At 38.0% G+C, this 20,580-nt stretch overlaps 1 protein-coding gene across 6 annotated transcripts in view; it reads right to left on the reverse strand.

Annotated features, from left to right (window-relative positions):
* Positions 1-20,580, reverse strand: part of sh3pxd2aa (SH3 and PX domains 2Aa) — a 110,628-nt gene that overhangs the window by 45,889 nt on the left and 44,159 nt on the right. For 5 of the 6 annotated variants that reach the window (XM_082163357.1, XM_082163353.1, XM_082163355.1 and 2 more), the window contains exon 6: positions 3,950-3,975. In XM_082163357.1, the coding sequence (XP_082019483.1) occupies positions 3,950-3,975 (26 nt within the window). Of the gene's footprint in view, positions 1-3,949; positions 4,020-20,580 lie in introns of those variants that run through there. The other variant, XM_082163358.1, reaches the window with a different exon arrangement.

The raw sequence follows: 20,580 nt of genomic DNA on the forward strand, positions 1-20,580 counted from the left end.
TAACCTAATCCTCAGGGTTTTGAACTTCTGAACAGGTGGTTTGTGTCTTCAGGCTGACATAAGAGCAGTTCTGAGAGGACAGTCTTCTATAGCAGCATCAAGCCAAAACTGATCCCTATTTGGGGCTTAAGTGTCTTAAACCCATCTGCTTGTCAAGATGGTCTGTCCCCAAGGAAAACAGGACTAACGAGCCAAACTGAGCTCTTTAGGGTCTTAGAGAGTTATAACTTACTTATTGAGTTTACTGCATTATAATGGAAGACAAAAAAACTGACTTTGAGGGGTCCGATATGGGCAGAATGCGTACTAATCACAGAGATGTCATTTGGCTAGAAGTAGCAACAAACCATAAGGAATATCAGAGCAGTTTAAAACATTAACTGGAGGTTCTACTTCTTAACCATAAAGGGTTCAGTTGAGTCTCTGAGGTTTATTTGTGCAAAGCCACACAGCTATAGAGTAATGCTATTGAATTATGCTCTGCGTGAGTGATTATATTGTAATCATATACTGTTAAATGGCACCTCAGAGGGAAGCAAAGCCCCTGTCTTCCTGCCACCGTAAAGCAATGCAAGTTTACTTGTGACCTCTCTCTTTAAACTGTTTACCTAAGCCTACAAGGAAACCCTTCTTTAGTTTGTGAGTCTCTATGGCAATATCAAAGCTTGTCTCATGATACACGTAATTTCAGTTTGATTATATGCATTTGTCGTCAATTCTGGAAAAGCAAACGCTTAGATGTCTTCCTGAACATTCCTGAACTTCCTGAGCTCTATTTCTATGGCAAGGAGAAGATATGCTTTACTTGCACTTTCATCAAGCATAAGCAGATCGTCACTACTTAAGCAATGAGGTACATGCAGTGAGAAACCATGCTATATTGTGAATACAGTCACTACTACAGTATATAAATTAATAGAGGTGAATATATAATACAACAAATGTATTAAATATTATTATTTAGGTAATGTTGTATAATATGAGCATGTGTACTATTGTTACTGAATGTGATCAGTTTCAACGCGAGACTAGAGCCAAATCACAGCCGTGATTCAATACAACAATTCAATAAACAGGAAGCTAATAATGAGTAACTTACACACAATATTGCCAGTTACATAGTCTGTTTTTTTCCTCCGCCAACTGAAACAGTTCCAAACAAATCCACAACAGCATTGTGTGTCTTCATGCAACACACAGTTTTGTTCATGATTGAATCAGTATCTTTGAAAGAATCGATTCAGTGAATGATTCAATGACTAGCTCATAAATAAGTGTCCGAAACAGCATACTCTCTCGAGAAGGTTTTTATTTTGAATTAATACTTACTTTGCGAGCGCATAAAAAAATCTGTTCTATATAGTATGAATATGTGTTGTATGAAAATATTCCCCACATACTACATTCGCCATGTTGTCACTGTCATGTGACCTAGCAGAAATCCTATCCATCATATATCCATCTTTTATGAGTACTATGAATTCGGACAAACTTCTTTTGTCCCATATTGTTGTCACAATTTCACTTACAATATAGGGAAGTATGCAATTTCGGATGCAGCCATTCACTTGTTTTGCTACAGAAAGAATCAGCAAATGAATCTGCCAGAGGATATACTGTATGGACGCCTAGAACAAGTTTCTTTTTGATAATGACACTCCTCAGCTGCAGTTTCCACCTGCTAAACTCTGAGGTAATTCACTTGGTTGGAAACCAAAGAGCCAGACGTTCAAACTGACAGAAAGATGGGGACCATTTGAAACCACAGATCTTTAAACATAAAAATAAATTACAAATTTCCAAACATACAAAATACATACTTGAATAATTAGTATAACATCTTCAGGATGTTATGCACTTTTAGCTAACACAAATGATTACTGATGTCTGACAGATGCACATCTAGTGGTTATCTTAAAAAACAGAATGGAAAAGAGGATGATGTTGATAATACAAATTCCAGTGATCCAACAGATTAATGATAAGTGGTTACATATGATTTATTGTCAAATGAGAAGTGAAGGGGAAAAAAAACAACAGCTGGAATTGCTTATTACATCACTTCAGCTGCTGGTCAAATTTAATCCAAATGTTAGCAATTTTCAAATGTTGTGAGAGCAAATAAATGTGAATTAACAAACAGATGATGAATGGAAAGACAAATATTTGAAAAAACACTGCAGACCATATAAATACTGCAAAGGAGTTAAAACTATGTATGTTTCTTAAGAATAACTATTTACTGGTCTAAAAAAAAAAATCAATAACTATGGGTGGATGTTTGTCTGGATTAAGTTTTGACAAGACTAAAATGATCCAACCTGAAATCCCCATGAAATCGCCATACTCAAGGATGTCTTTATGTCTTAAAATAATGTCTTAAAGGCACAGTATGTAAGTTTCGCTAGAGGCGCGTGTGTGTGTGTGTGTGTGTGTGTGTGTGTGTGTGTGTGTGTGTGTGTGTGTGTGTGTGGGTGTGTGTGTGTGTGTGTGTGTGTGTGTGTGTGTGTGTGTGTGTGTGTGTGTGTGTGTGTGTGTGTGTGTGTGTGTGTGTGTGTTTTCCTACATAATAAACACAAATTTGCAAACCTTAATGTTGTAGCTCTTTAAAATCTGGTGTAGTAGGCCTACTTTCCCTCATCACAAATGTATACTGTACTGAAATGACTACAGTATAAGGCCATAACTCTGCACTCCTTCTCAAAAATGACTATAAATGACTCTAGGCTGAACTACATGCATGTGATCGTACATGTGCAGTTTACCTTCCAAACACATTCAGCTCTTAACATCAGAATCACATGAGTACTAGTTTCTATCTCAAAACATGGGTTTAAGTGTCGCAACACAGAACCTGTGGCACTTTTTATGTTAAAAACTTCTTCTGTGTCAGTTTAATGTGCATGAGATTTGAAGATGACAAACAACTGATATTCAAGATTCAGGATTGCACCTTAAAACTTTTCTTTTCTTCTTTTTTTTTTCTAATTGAAATTATAGATACATATAAGCTTGTCAGAATTGTGAGTTAAAAAGTTGCAATTAACTGCAATTAAAATGGTTTTATTATTCCATGTCGGAAACAAACTTCCATGGATAAATGTTAAAAGGACAGAAAACAAAATGACATCTGGAATTATTTAATACATCAAAACAAAAACTAAATCCAAATGGCGAATTTCAAATATTGTAATAGCAAATGAATATGTGTGTGCAAGCGGAAAGCAAACAGATCAAAAACGGAAAATGTTTCAAAGGGATGTGTGTGGGAGTACAAAAACTCCAATGCTCACTCCAATCCCAATTACATTAGTGTTCAACAGTGTGTGTGTGTGTGTGCGTGCGTGTGTGCGTGTGTGTGTGTCTGGATATGCATCCCAACTGCAGAACGGCTGTTCAAAACACACACACCCTAGCATGCTATGCAAAGGAAACTTGGTTTAATCCTTGTCATAAATCAGATCACTGTGCCTTAACATTATAATAACAGTCTGAAAAATAATTATACATATTGATTTATACTGTACAGGCACATTCAGAATTTTTTTTTTTTTTTAAAGAAAAAAAAGCACCAACTGCTAAGCACAGGTTGGTTACATGCTTTTCTGTGCCTTCAGCCGGACGACTTGGCTGAGACCACTTTGGCAACAGTGTGAAGTACAAATGCACATACTTTCATGTGGCTTTCTTTCAAAATCCTGCCAGTTATTCCCAAACCTTTTACAGATGACACTCCCAGAGCTCTACAAACCTCTGAGTCATGTCCAATTCTTAAAAGAAACTCAGTCAAAAACCCTTTCCCTCCCCTGAGTTGAGTGCAAAACAGCAAGTCATTCAATGCCGCAATAACAGGGAGGGCATGCTGAGTTAGTGAGCAGGGCTGACTTAGTACTTAAACCCGGCAACAGGTTTAACACTGAGACGAGAGGTAAATAAAAGGCTGTCTTACCTGACTTGCGTTTGGATCCATAATCCCTGTAAAAAAAGCAACAGCAGAGTGACATAGTAAGTCACAGTGATACAATGTCCTGCAGCAGACAGCTGTCACACACATACACACACATATACACACACACACTAGAGATGAGAGCACAGACGTGTGCCACACACAGTGAGAGCAAGACGTGTGCCAGGGCAGGGAGCGAGTCTGTGTTAAGATCGAAGGGGCCAGCTGCTATCGCCACAACATCTGATCATGTGACCCAAACAGAACCATGGCTCTTTCTCTATCCTTTTATCCCCCCCCCCCCCCCCCCCCCCCCAGCCCTCCTCTCATCCTCCGGCTCTGCGATAAAGAGGGCGGATCTCTTAACACACCCTGATTAATAGATCAGAATGACACATGTGTGTGTCGCCTATCCATCAGCGTAAAATCAAGTTAAACTGTGACGAGGGATGAGATCTATTTATTGAAAATGAAGGCAATGTAGCAAACAATAAAAGTAAGCAAAAGTGCAGACACATACAGTACAGTTGCATCCTGACAGACCCAAAATGGAAAGATGAATTATGAGACAGAAGCACAAATAGAATAACTAAAATTTTTATGTTTTCTAAAGAAAATGAGTGGTATTTGCAAAACTCTGCGCCATAATGTTGGATTGGCCTGAGAACATCGCATAGGCGGTGTCTAAGTGTTTGCTCTCTCTATGATATTGTGGTTATGTGCCAATGGTTAATAGAATCACTAATAACATATAAAACCATAAAAAATTGCTTTAAAAAAAGTGTTTCTTCTGACATTTCAAGCGGAGAGAAACATTCAAGTCTCTGATGCATAAACAACCCCGACGCACTGATCGCACATTATTTTGAAGCACAGACACATCAGTACATTCACGTTGTTTCCACACACATTCAGGATAATGTTTTGATTTGTTCCGTTGCTGTGTTTAGTTATTCTGGATGGATCCTTTAATATGTATATATGCAGTCAGGTCAAGGCAGGTTGGTTGAGGTTTTTTTTGGCATATCCAGGGATTTCCCACTTGAAATAGTTAACCCTGGGTCATTCTAAACCCCTGTTAAATGTAATCCTGGGTTATCTTTAATCACATTTCACACTGGACATACTATACCCGGGTTTAACAGTTAATCCTGGGTATTCATAAACTGCAGTTTCACACTGCACATACCTAAACCCTGGGTTAAAGTTCTTTTTTGCATATTTGCGGTGTCAGTGTTACTGACTGGACAAACGCAGCATGTGACCTGTTTACATAATGGCTTTAGCATTGCACATCCTCATATTACACATTGCTGACTGTAACGTTAAGTATTTTTTCTGAGTGAACAAAGCATACTGTTACTGGAAGTGGCTGATTTGACTAGTTGGATTTGAATAGATTGAGTTTTTTACATGACATACATATTATGAAAATATGCCAAACTGTCTCTCTGATCACATTCATGCACATGCACACATTCATGGCTGGTATTCCCCAAAAAAACCCTTAAGGACATTTGCTCTAATATCTTCATTCCCCCATGTAGTCCAAAATATGACAAGCTCTTCATCCTCTCATCTGTTTCTGCATCTCTTTCTTTTCATCCTTCTCTCGCTCAATCTCCTCCTTTGTGGCTCCCGTGGGAGAATGAATACTCTCTTTTTCAGATCAGCGGTATGAGGTCACTGCAAACCTTCTAGAATGAACTCCTTTGTAGCCGAATAGAGGCAGGACACTGTCCTAAAAGCCCTAAATCAGAGAGATCTGCTATCTGTCTCGCATAAAAGGAAACTGTCACAATTAAGACGCATATAGGACATGACATTTATGAATAATATGCAGTAGGAAAATTCCCAGTTTTAAGAGACTGAAGCATGCCAATATCTGTATCAAGCATCATACTCAGTCCAACAGTCCTTCAGACCAGTTGTTGCGGCTGTTAACCTCTTGAGGCGTATCTCAAAGTAAATAGTTCACATTAATCGCTTGAGACCGTTATTGTTATTGGAAGTGACTGTTCACAGTTCCCTGCAGTGGGCTGTCTGCACGTAATATACGGGTCGCCCCAAAAGTTTTAGACAAAAAATCTACAGTTCTCAGCTTTATAACTCCCAGAGTCACTATTAAGTGAAAGGCGGGAGACGAAAGGCATAACATGGTAGATTGTGCTTATTGGGCACTGCTCGGTTCATTCACTCAACCTGACCATACAAGTAATGTATTATAAATATACGAGTGATGCATCGCATTTTGTGGCTTCCTCTGTTATGATATCTTCATACAGTCATCTCTGGCATCTGCAGTGGTATATTTAAATAACAGGCCTGTTCTGTGTTTGTCAAACTTATGGTGACCACCAGCACATACACCAGTGAAGTGTGTGAATTGTACAATGACTTTCAGGGAGGTCAGCTTTTTTAAAATTTCTAAATTAAATATGTTAAATGTCAGTTTTGATATGCAATCATGCAATCGAAGAAAGGAAGGAAGGAAGGAAGGAAGGAAGGAAGGAAGGAAAGAAGGAAGGAAGGAAGGAAGGAAGGAAGGAAGGAAACTGGACTGTGTGTTACAACACAAGATTTTTGAGCTACAAACAGATTCAACACTTACTGGATCAAAACCTTCAAGGAAGGAAGGAAGGAAGGAAGGAAGGAAGGAAGGAAGGAAGGAAGGAAGGAAGGAAGGAAGGAAGGAAGGAAGGAAAAGGAAGGAAGGAAACTGGACTGTGTTACAACAGATTCAACACTTACTGGATCAAAACCTTCAAGGAAGGAAGGAAGGAAGGAAGGAAGGAAGGAAGGAAGGAAGGAAGGAAGGAAGGAGGAAGGAAGGAAGGAAGGAAGGAAGGAAGGAAGGAAGGAAGGAAGGCAGGAAGGAAGGGAGGGAGGGAGGGAGGAAACTGGACTGTGTTACAACAGATTCAACACTTACTGGATCAAAACCTTCAAGGAAGGAAGGAAGGAAGGAATGAAGGGAGGAAGGAAGGAAGGAAGGAAGGAAGGAAGGAAGGAAGGAAGGAAGGAAAGAAGGAAGGAAGGAAGGAAGGAAGGAAGGAAGGGAGGGAGGGAGGGAGGAAGGAAGGAAGGAAGGAAGGGAGGGAGGGAGGAAGGAAGGAAGGAAACTGGACTGTGTTACAACACAAGATTTTTGAGCTACAAACAGATTCAACACTTACTGGATCAAAACCTTCAAGAAAGAAAGAAAGAAAGAAAGAAAGAAAGGAAGGAAGGAAGGAAGGAAGGAAGGAAACTGGACTGTGTTACAACACAAGATTTTTGAGCTACAAACAGATTCAACACTTACTGGATCAAAACCTTCAAGAAAGAAAGAAAGAAAGAAAGAAAGAAAGAAAGAAAGAAAGAAAGAAAGGAAGGAAGGAAGGAAGGAAGGAAGGAAGGAAGGAAGGAAGGAAGGAAGGAAGGAAGGAAGGAAGGACGGAAGGAAGGAAGCTGGACCATGTGACACAAGTCATTGACTAAATAAACTGTCATTACTGTATTTACTGTCACTTTTGCTATTCATCACTTTAAAAAATGTATTGACCCCAATCTTTTGAACGGTAGTGCATGTTGTTATGCAGTTGCCAGGGTGTTGCTATGCGACTGGTAAGGTTTTCGAGTGTTTTTAGTGTATTGCAGCTAGAGTGTTTTGGGTCATTGTTATGCCATTGATAGGTGGTTGATAGATGGCCCAAAAGAAACCAATCCTGAATTACTGTAATATTCTCGTTCTGTGTTACAGCTTGGGTCCCTCCTTTAATGCAAGTGTCAAAGAACACAACAGCACACACACACACACACACACACACACACACAAACACACACGAACAGAAGAGCAAAAAAACACACGAACAGAAGAGCAAAAAATACCAATAAATGACAAGCAGTGTTTCATAACTTGAGCCTCTGGCTGCTCCCTCTGGTTTCTGTTATTATTCAGTTTCTGCATCAGTGTGGACGGGAAACTGGACCATGAGTTACAACACAAGACTTTTGAGCAACAAACAGATCCAACATTTAATAAAAACAAATCCTTCATGATGCATGTTTACACAGAGCACAGGAGCACAAAACAGAGGTCCTCCCTCACACTCTAGATCTGCAGAAATGGAACGTCACGCTGTTTGCTTCTGAACTTCCTCAAAGGTTTAATGATGTTTAGATCTGATGATTGGAGACGACTTGAAAGGTGTCTGAAATCTGCTGTTCGTGAAACCATTCTGGAAACAGTGTTTGAGGGAACAGTGTTTGTCCACCTGGTCCAAACTGACTCATGTTTGTTGGCCGTTACACGACCATGCCGAGCAATAGGCTAACGGTTCCTAACAGTAAACCCATCCGGTTTTAAGAATTAGGCTGAAAGATGACTCAACAGAGTGCAGTATTTTTTCCATCGCTCGAGGGGGGCTGTAACGGTTTTGGAACCATTTCGCCATGTTTATGATGTTGTTCTGCCAGTTTCAGCATTGACTTCCATTGTTTCCATAATGGGAAACGGTTTGGTTAGGGTTATTTTCATTTTTGGGAGGACTATCCCTTTAAGAGCTACCGCATGTTCTTGTGGTCTTAACAGCCTATCAGCATTGTCATGATGTCATTTTCCTTCCACATTCAACATCAATTTGCTCCATGAACGTTCCCCGGCCTAAAAGGACGCGCCTCATGAAACAGGCCTTTAACTTTGAACTAAATCACAATTATTTTTGGCTATCCTCTGTACTTACTCTCTGTGTGTCTCATTGTCTGTGTCTTTCCTTGACTGATCATCTTATCAGATCCTTCAGCAACACCACTTTAGATAATGAACTAGTTTTATCCTGCATTAACCCCCTGAGGAGCCACACAATAATCAGTCACTGTGACCAGTGACCACCTGGGTCTACATCTAAACCAACCAATCATGACAGGCTCGCCACTGAATGAGTCTTTCACTTCATACTAAATCCCTTAAAGGGATAGTCCACCCAAACATTCTGTCATTATTTACTCACCCACAAGTTGCTCCAAACCTGTATGACTTTCTTTCTTTTGTGGAACATAAAAGAAGATATTTTGATGGTATGTTGATAACCAAACCGTCTCCCATAATGGATACAGTGGAAGTCAATTCTGAAACTGGCAGAACAACATCATATGGCAAAATGGTTCCAAAACCGTTACAGCTCCCCTCGAGCGATGGGAAAAATACTGCAATCTGTTGAGTCATCTTTCAGCCTAATTCCTAAGTTCTTTCTTATGTTGAACATAAAGGAAGAAATTTTGAAGAATGTTTATAATCAAAAAGTTACTGGTCCCCATTGACTTCCATTGGTATAGAAAAAAATACTATGGAAGTCAATGGGGACCAGAAACTGTTCAAAATATCTTCTTTTGTGTTCAGCAATAGAAAGAAATTCATACAGGTTTGGAACAACTTGACAATGGGTAAATAACAGAATTTTCATATTTGGGTGAACTAAGCCTTTTAAACTTTGATGATGACATGCCCACACATATTTTAATCTATTGCATATGTCTTTCATATATTAAATTTACACTTTGAATGTCACAGGAGTACATTAAAAATCACATACAATTTACATATACACTGTTGTTCAAAGGTTTGGTGTCAGTAAGATTTTATTTTTATTATTTTTGAAAGAAATTAATACTAGTTCGATTTAGCAAGGATGCATTAAATTGATCAAAAGTGAGAGTATCAACATTTACAGTGTGTCAAACGTCTTCTATTTCAAATAAACACTGTTCTTTTGAACTTTCTATTTATCAAAGAATTCTGAACCAATCCTGTTTAAACTAAAATATTACAACTGTTCAACACTGAATAAACTGAAGCTGTATTTGAACACTTTCTGGATGTCAAATATTAGTGAAACGTAAAATAAAATAAAATAAATACTAAAATTAATAAAAAATTTAAGATATATATATATATATATATATATATATATATATATATATATATATATATATACATATACATACAGTATATATAAATTGAAAACATGGAAATACACTGAAACTATAGATTCTGAAGGATTTTCACCTGTGTAGTGTTGAGTGTATTTATTTCCAGAACTGCGATCAGATGTCACTTGTTTCTCTAAGGGGTTTAAGCCAGATCCCCCACCCCCCACCCACCCCCATTTAATTACGCAGAAAGACTATAGGATAACCAGGTCAGGATTTACAGCACTCCATGTGGGAATACACAGTCTACCAGCAACCATCCATCATACCAGCTAATAAAAAACGTTCCCCTGTACACAGCCGGCAAACAGAGAGAGAGTGACTGCTCAATATCAGATGGTCTAAAATAGCAAATGTGTGTGTTGTGGTGGAAACGCTGCTCTGATCACTGCCATCTGTCTCAGATCATCTGATGTAAGTGTAAGGCTTGGACTAATGGACAGACAGAGAGATACTGGGATTTTGAATGGCAATGTAATTTTAAAGCTATATTTTTTGTCTTTAAAATCTCCAGGACCATTTATCACAGATCTATTGTGTAATACAGTAGGTTCCATGACATCTCAATTCTGATTGTACCGGATAGCAGCTTTTGTGTGACACTCTATTTTATAATTAATGGTAAAACGCATTCCAGTGCGCTCTGAACGCATATTGCAGCGTGAAGAAGATCTCCTGGGATTCAGTCGCTTGTCTGTGAGCTATGGATATGTAAAGAATTCTGTCCGAATGTGTCTGACAGAAAAAGCAACCAGCCATAGTGCATTTAAATTGTGTGTGTGTGTGTGTGTGTGTGTGTGTGTGTGTGTGTGTGTGTGTGTGTGTGTGTGTGTGTGTGTGTGTGTGTGTGTGTGTGTGTGTGTGTGTGTGTGTGTGTGTGTGTGTGTGTGTCAGAGAGAAACTAACACACAGCAGAAGACTGTCAGTTTGGTCTATAAACCAAGCTACTGATGCATATATAACTAATATTAATTCTTACATTGCAATTAAAATTTAACGCTGTACATGTACAACATCAACACAGAAATGGGTAATTTCTACTTTCAGCATGCAATGTCCAAAATTAACATTCAAGAAGTACCAAAATGCAAATGAACACTGGTATTGTTGAGTAAATAAAACATAATTACTGGTTCCTAAAAATACCTATAAAAAAAAGTAAAAAAAGAATTTACAAATAATTGATAAGAATAATAGACTGAATCCAGCAGATGTTTTTAGAGTGACAGTGACCTCTAGTGTTCATAACAGTTACACTCCACTGCCAATTTCATTATGTCTGGTTTTTATATGCTCACATTTAACATATTAATTAAGTATACTTTCTATATAATGCAGTATTTTTCTACACTAATACTTTAATTTACACTGCATTTCTGGTAAACTAAAAATGGCTGGAAAATAATTACATAACATTTGAATGTACAGAAAAAAAACTGATTTAAAGAATTAAATTTGTTATATATATATATATATATATATATATATATATATATATATATACAATTTGTTTTATATAAACAAATACAAGAATTTGTATTTGATAAGATCGTATACAATTTGTATTGGATACGTTTTATCCAAATACAAGAATATGTATTTGGACAATTTGTGGTTATTAAATGTTAGTGTTTCTCTAAGGGGTCAGATCCAGTCAGAATTTTGGAAAAATGAAAACACCCAGAAAATGAATGCATGACATTTGTGTACACAGAAATACTCTGATTTAAAGAATTAAATCAGAATAAAAGCAGAATAGTGATCCATAATTAAAATGAAATGTTCAATGAAATCCATCATTAGACCAAATGAACAAATAATGGCATTGGGGTTTAGGCTGCAGTTTGCATGTCTTCCAGCAGATGGCTCTAACAGCGTACCTCCACGAGATATCTACAGTATATTAATCTTAAATTGAATGACTGAAGTCAATATCTCATTCTGTGGCACTTTAATATATATGAGGATATATTTTTTTCCTAGGATTTTTTCTTTTTTTGTGAGAACTATTATGTTATCTAACACAAAAGTAGTTACTGCAGTCCTGACACTCCTGATACACAAATAGTATAAGTATAAAATTTACGTTTTCCCTCAAATTTAGGCTATATCTGGAACACAAAATGTCTGACTCACACTCCCATAATAGAGCAGTGGAAACTACGAATCAGTCAGATTTCAAAGAGCATCTTTGTCTTTCTTCATCAGATGGTAGAGTGCTTTCCCTCCAGCTGTGTTAATGGAGGAGTTTCTTTGTCAACAGTGCCCTGCATTGTCCCTGAGAACAGCCACGCAGCACACACACACTGTAAGTCTTAATGGCACAAACTGTGGTAGTTAGAAAACAAACACACTAAACAAAACAAAGGGCAAGCTGTGAACACGCTGGTGTTGTGACCTAAGCGAGAAGGCCTGAAAACAGACACTGAGGTTGCGTTATCTCTGCTCCATACGTGAGTAACATTAGATGTTTCCATCCACCTATTTTGTGCGCATTTTCATCCACATAAAAAAAAAAAAAAAACGATGGAAACGCCAAAATACGCATAAATTCTAAAGATTCCGATAAAAACCATGTGTGCTCATTTGAGTCGGATATACTTTTTGTTTGGTAAGAAAACATGCGCATAAACTACGATGGTAAACTACATTTACCGAATAAATTCCATCATCAAAAAAGACGACTTTGCGATGGGACGGACTAACTGGACTAACCAGCGGACTGATCTCGTTGCACAGCATCTGAAATGCTGTTTTGGTTGGTCTGAAATGCTTGAGCAAAGTCTGTCGTCAAAGTGGTTCGGTGCTCCGAAAGCAAGATAACTTTATTGCATTTCATCTGCGCGCTCTGAGCCGCAAGTTATTTATTACGTACGAAATTATTATATACAGTGGCTTCTCCTTCTGCACCATTTTCTTTCGTGATATTTGGTGCCAGTTTATTAGGAAGTGACGATTTTTTTTGTTCTCTTTGGCTCACTGGATGGAAACGGTGCTTTATGCGCAAATTTTTTATGCGATATCCCAATTTTGCGCATAAGTTAAATTCACAACTTAACGAATCTGCTCATCTGCCGCTGGCGACTAACGACTCTTGCTTGTATTCTTTTGTACTGTATGTTAATTTTTTGTTCTTCCTTGTCGTTCGCTCGTCATCTTCGCTTTATTTTTCATGAAGCATTATTTTGCTTCGCTTCAGCTATGATAAAGAGACATCCACACTTACATTTCGTGTTCGTGCACTTTGGGGGCGGAGCAATGAAGGGAGGGGTGTGTTTGTTTGGGTTGATTTTGAATATGAATTGTTTCTCAGAAATCGCTCACTGCACCTGTAAATGGACAAGCGCAAGCACATTTATGTGTTCCGAAAAAACGAAGGTAATATGGCCTTAGAACAGTAATTCTTAAAGTGTGGTCCGGGGGCATCTAGGAAAAGATGACCTAAACTAGGCAAGTGTTTATAAAATCGTCACTTATTTAAGGGACTGTTAATTTTTTATTTAAGGGGCTACCAGAGGAGTTTTGAGATCTGTAGTCAAAAAATACATGACTCTCCCTTCGCCAGCAATACATTTTTCTATAACCCTCCAAAATGATTGTGAAAAAAGGCATGACCCTCCCCGATAATTTATTGATTACTTCTGGTTTGCGCTTGGCAAAGATGTTCAGATAGCCATTGTTTTTTTACAACCATAAACTCCTGCTTTCTCATCTTACTAGGGCTGTAACGATAGATAGACCAAACCTACGATTCGGTTCGTATCACGATTTTAGATTTTAGATTTTTTTTTTTAATAATCATGTTTTCGGTGCTAATGCGGTGTGACGCGTTCAACATGTGGGTGGCATTTTAATTGTTTATTAATAAACAAGTGTTTTCTGTGTCGACTGCAAAGATGAAGAACGATGCTGACTCGCGATCTTCACAGCAGTGAACGCAGCAGAGAGCAGTCTGTTTTCTTTCGTTTTGAATTGTTCTGTTTAAAAGTAGACATTTCAAGCTTTCTATATACTTCTCAGGTCTGTGAGGCAAGTAGCCTAGCCTACCTTACGCTGAGTTTCGGTTAATTTATGAGACGAGAGTCCAGTTCACTCGCTGGCGCCTCCGTGTCATGATTATCTATTTTCTACTATATTTACTTCTTATTTATTAAATCCAGGAAATTGGTTGATGAAACATTGATTCAAATTAAGATACAATTAATAAAAACGAAATTCACTTTAAAGAAAGGCTTTAAAGGCTTTAAAGGCTTCTGTTTGGTCTCTGTGAAAGTTTTAAAGTCATGAAATGGAGAACTGTCACGTCCGTAACATTGTTTTTTTCCTCATAAATGCGAACATGAAAAATAAAATAAAAAGAAGATTTTATGTTCTGTGGAGGCCGACCCTTCTTCATCCGGTGGGTATATTACTTTTGGTTTACGCAGTGTAATTCATAGAATTACAAAAAAATATTTTGCCACCTAAAAGTTAAAGATTTTTTGTGTCACGTCACATGTGTATTTGCCTCATATTAAATATAAAACGCATGTGTAGACTGATATTTTTCTAATGTCTTGACTCCTTTATTAAGGGAGTAGCCTATGGATATATCAACAGACGTCTCAATATATTGGTATTAAATGCATTTTCTGAGAATTTATACTTTCAAGTTTTGACTGCAAATGTCACATCCATAACGCTAGAATTGCCCAATTTTAACGAATTTATCCTCAACTAGTTTTTTGGTCTAGGTACGTATTTTTTTCAGCATTTTATTGTTACCATAGTTACAACCATAGACTTCCTATACCCACCACCTCAGTTTTAAACTAATGGCTCTTTGGAATGACATTAAGTGGGACCTAGGCTGTTACAGTATATTTAATTGCAGTTTAGTTTTTTTCACATGTGCAGTTTGTTGTTCATATTAAGCTGCAGCTCATTTCACATTTACTTTTTCAAATGAAATAAAATTCATATAATAATTTCTGATCATATCATTGCATTTGTGTTTGAATAATTCGTTTTTGACTTGAAACAGTTGCATATTAAACTTAAATTTAGCTTATCCTTCCGATTCTGTTGTTTTTTGGGGGCGTGTTAGAGTGGGATTCTGTTAGGTGGTCCTCCGAAAAAAATTGGAAGATAAAGTGGTCCTTGGGCTGAAAAAGTTAGAGAAACACTGCCTTAGAACAACATCTGGGTAAGTAATTAAATTGTAAGTAATATAAAGTATTAATTATATTGTGTAACATGGACTTCACCATTTTATGAGATCTTAATTTTACCTTCTTACTTTTTTTGTGTAATCATAAGGTAAAAACTGACTATGGCTGATGCTGTTGGTTAAGGTTTAACTGCAGTTTTGTCTTTCTCTTTTGTGTTGTTCTACACATAATTGAATTGATATTGTCATGTGATAATGGATGACGTCATCTGAACCTACCATACCTTGACTTTTAGTGAATTGACGTCATGGTGTGAATATTACTTCAGGTGGGAAATGGATCAAAGATCAGTATTTGCTGAAAGTGGCCAAGCTCTCAAGATCAAGAGTGCTCACACGTGTCAGTGTGTTTTCCTCAGGGGAATTTATTTCCCGGTGGAAATCTTCAGTGCATCAATAATTCATATCCATCTAAAAACAGAAACACTAGCAGCACACTTACATGGCACAAACGCATCTCAAATTTCACCTTCACTTCAACTGTCCTCACGACAGACCACATTAAACCAATCCATTATTCCACATCCATTCAATGAACTCCATGACTCCAGATCTCTCCTTAAATGAAAGGCTAGGTAATGTTACGAAATGACCATCTGCTTCGAGCGATAATTATCTGGCAACATGAGTTCAACCGTTCATAAAGACGAGACAATTTAAAAAGCTAGCTTGATCTGGTCGTTTAAAGGAATAGTTCATCCAGAAATTTCAATATTCAATATAAAGCACTATAAAATAAGTGAATAAGTCATTTCGTCATTCGAAGCAATGGTTTCAGAAGATTTAAAATATAGAGCGTTAGCTCATAGGAACAGCGTTTATTTAAAATACAAATAAATATTTTGTAACATTATAAATGTAACATTTTTTAATTATTTTCTTTATGACAACCAAGCCTGTATTGTTCGTGGTCTAGCTTTATTAAACCTAGCTAAAGAGTGTGCATATTCAATAACCATGATATATATTGATATACTTGCATTTGCATCAAATTAAAGTTTGAGTATTGTTTTTTTGTTTTGTTTTGTTTTTTTGCTGCTGCTACAGTAAAGCCTGAAAAAAATAATTATTTTGTCCATTGCTCCAAGATTCAAAGAAGAGTCATCATTCAAAAGGCACAGGCAAGGGTCCGGAGTCAAGTTTTTCTAAATCACAACAAACTTGAGCCAAGAACATATACATATACATTGTGCCAACTATAACATTTTGACACATGGTGCAGTTAGAATCAGACGTTAAGCTCTGTAAATGGTTTTAAAATGGATTTACAGACTCAACTTTCAAGATATTTCACTTATATTTGACTATACTGTGATCCAATCAGGCCAAAGTCCAATAGGAAAAATAAATTTGTGAAACCAGACCTCTAGAACCCTTTACATACAGTAATCAAACCATCCTACCATTTGATGCAAAGACAGTGATGTGTTCTATGGATCTCAGCCTCAATCTCAGATAAAGACAAAAAGAGGAACCAAACAAGGTTTATAAATTATGACATGAGTGTAAAGCATCTTCACTGAATATATCTATTTACTGTCACATATGATAATTTTAATGCATCCTTGCTGAATAATGTGTCTTTGCTGCATAGGCGGAACGAGTGTAAGGCTGGGGAATTTGAATAAAACGTATGTTTTGCTTGCATTGGGTAAGGCATATTTGGTTAGGCTTTTTTTTATTCGAACTGGCCGCCATGCCAGATCACACATATGCTTGCCTGTTCGAATTACAGTGGTTTGTGAACGTAACCTTAATAACAAGAGTGTTTATGCTGAGATAGGTTGTTGATAGCTGACGTAATTATTTCAAGACATTCCATTTAAAAATGTTTTAAGGAGGAATCGAATCTAGCCTTACCCTAGTTGGTTCACCCTCCGCCTATGCTTTGCTGTATTCATTTCTAAAATTCTTACTGACCCCAAACTTTTGAACGGTAGTGTATGATCTATAAAACGAATCTCTCAACCAACCGTAACAAAGCCTGCTGAAATCTGAGTGGCTGTAGACATACATCAGGTTGATGGCATGTGAGCGTGGCTTTAAAGGCCCGGTTATACTTAATTTTACACATTCCGCTTAGTCTCGCGCGCAGTTGAGAGCGCAAGCCTTTCAAAGGGGGGTACCCTTCTGAAACCTAAAATGACAAATGGGACACCCTACGATCTTGTTATCAAGTGCACATGAAGTGGGCCATTTGGGACAGGGCCAACGTATACTCCTTTGTGTGGAAAGACGCGTTTGGCACGTGCGCGCTACCTAGTGGACATTGTTTTCAAGCGCTAAAGTCGCTCGCACATGCATTGTTGTACGTGCACTGTCCACGCGGACACAAAAATTGGGGATCCGCGGACCCTCCTGATGACGAAAACTATCAGACTATTCCGGATCATCGCGGAATGTGGACTTATAGACTTTAACTAGAAGTTAAGAATCAACTGAATGTAGAATGTATGCTACTGCTAGAGAATACTGTACAGAAAGATACATACACTTGTGTGGCCAAATATATCTACTGCCAGACACACAAATTTAATATGTGTGAGTTACAGTTCAAACCAAAGTCAAACACATACAGAGACTGATTGCTGATAGGATGCACACTCACAGGCACACTCTCTTAAACGTCAGGGTCCCTGTTTCATTTTGATTTACTAACTGCTGGTCTGCAAGTGATTCAGCCCGTATATCTGAGACGTACTCATAGGCTGTACTCTCGGCTTGATATGTCATTTTGCCATTGTCGTTTGGCGGTGGTTGGCTGCATGGATGAGAAAGTAATGACCAGAGTCTTCTGTCTCGTATGGCATGAAACAAGCCAGCTCCAGACAGACCAGTCAATGTCGTAATATTATCCAGCCAGCATATCCTCAGTCTTCCACGACTTCTGAAACCTTCCACTACCCCTGTCATGATGCTGTCTTCATTCCTTCATGCCTCCATTACATGACCAAAATAGATTAAATTGAAGGGTTTAATGTGATTCGGTAATCCGCTCTTTGTTCTAGCCATTTGTATACCCGCTCACTTTTGACTAACCAGGTGTGTAAAGAAATTAACCTGTTAACCACCCAGACAGCAACATAATGTCGGCCCAGATCCGGGCTACATCTGGTACATGTGGATTCGATGTGTACCAGATGTGGGCCGGATCTGGGCCGACACTATGTTGCTGTCTGGGCATCCACTCGGATCTTGATTTCTCTATCAGTATTCGTCATTTCTTTTGTTTTCGTGACAATAATCAACTTGTTATGCTCCTTTGAAGCAATTTCCATGCAGTGCAATAGTTCCTGTACTAAGATTGTTAACGGTCTTTCCGCCAATCCGGAAACCTCCGAAAAAATTGTGTAGTGCATTTCTCATCCAGCTTAGCCTGATACAAATCCACCAATCACATACAGCTGTACGGCACTGTAGGGCACCGTCTGTATACCATACACACACAAAAACACACACACACATTAACAAGCGCCATAACAAATCCACCTGCAGAGATGAGTGACTTTAGGCTGTTTAGCTATTAGTAGCAATGTGTCTGTCCTAATGGAGCTCTGACAATTAACACTTGGATATTTGAATAACACATCACACCACCATGAGAGTCAAGACAGTCAGTTTCCAAACAACAGGTGCATACACCGCCAAAACGGATAAAGAGGAACAGCCTCAAAACTGATGACAGGAACAGACGCCATTTAAAGCTTAGTGGTTGAAATGAATAGACTAGTGCGGCAACAAATAGAACTTTTATATGGATTATTAGTTAATAAATCTCCAAAAAAATCCACAGAATAAAAAAATCCACAGAATAAATAAAAAAATGTAATTGCAACTTTTTATCTCACTTTTGTAATTTTAAGTTTATATCACTGAATTCTGACTTTTTTTCTCAGAACTGTAAGATATAAAATTGCAATAACCTTTTTTATTTGTTATTCCGTGGCGGAAACAAGCTTCCATAAATGAATACTTTATTTCAGGAAGGACACATTAAAATTGATCAAAAGTGACAGTAAAGATATTTATAATGCAATGATTTTTTTTTTTTTTTTAATAAAGGCTGTTCTTTTTAAACTTTCTATTCCTCACAATATCATGAAAAAAAATCACAAAAATGTTAAATAGCACAACTGTTTTTAACTCTTTCTCCGCTAGCGTTTTGATATGATGCGATTTCATGTTTTCCTTTTTCTTTAGTGTGTTATGTAGCTATTAGTGCAAGTATAAGATCTGCAGAGTTACAAAGCTTAAAGTCTCAAACCCAAAGAGAAATTCTTTGTAAAAGTTAAGGCTCAGCCACGCCTTCCTAAAACGCTTCGTTCAAACACTCCCCCACAAATCTCCGTCAGTGTGTGAGGGCAGAGTTTCATTACACCGCCCAAATGTACACACAAAGAAAGGAGTAACTTTTATTCTCGAGGTATTGTTGTTGCGCCGGCGCCGCCATGTCGTGAAGATGCTGTGTTTTTCATTGCGAAAGCAAAGAAACTACTTTGTTTGGCCTTCCAAAAGAGGACACAATTAAAAAACAGTGCTTAAGCTTTCTTTACAACACTGTTCCAGAACAGTCCAACTAAAAATTTTGACTGAGTTCTGCACATTTCTCTGAGGACTGTTTTCAGAGTGCAAGGCCGGTTTTGTGCCGAATGTCGACCCCCTGCCAAATAAATACCACCCTAGTTGAAGTCAGTACCTGATTGCCTAATCCTAACCCCTCCTCCACAACTAATACTAAACCTATCAATGCTAGAGGGGTAATAATTTGGCGGGGGTCGAACACCGGCTGTGCACAAAGCTGATTCTAAAAAGCAATTTCATATTTGCATGTACATTCTGCCGCTTCTGACTCACACAGCCTGTATGTTTTCCTATTTTAAGAATTTGCTACTTACTATTCAAACGCGAGTTTTGAGCAGTATAGAGTAGCGCTTGCTTGTCGTTTATACGATCACAAATGCAGACGGTTTTATGTTTACATACACACCTGTAGCACGGTGCGATGCGTAAAAAGACAGTATAAGTCATTATAATCAGTAGGGCACAAGGACACCTATACTACACACACACACACGTAAACACAAGCACACACACTCATATTTTACTGTCATGGACTTTGACACAGACGAACAGCAACATAAAATCAGGAGAGTGTTCAAGGATGCACTGTAGATGACAGACAAAACGAAGATGTTGTTTTTTATGATTGTAAAGAGTGAGCAGTGTGTGTGTGTGTGTGTGTGTGTGTGTGTGTGTGTGTGTGTGTGTGTGTGTGTGTGTGTGTGTGTGTGTGTGTGTGTGTGTGTGTGTGTGTGTGTGTGTGTGTGTGTGTGTGTGTGTGTGTGTGTGTGTGTGTCAGTGCGTGGTTGTGTGTAGCCACTGCAGCATATGATGAATGTGTTTTGAACATGAAAATAGATTGCCTACTTCATATCACTAGGGAGAAATTCGCACT

Source organism: Leuciscus leuciscus (assembly GCF_965113295.1).
Source record: "Leuciscus leuciscus genome assembly, chromosome: 3".
Classification (NCBI taxonomy): domain Eukaryota; kingdom Metazoa; phylum Chordata; class Actinopteri; order Cypriniformes; family Leuciscidae; genus Leuciscus; species Leuciscus leuciscus.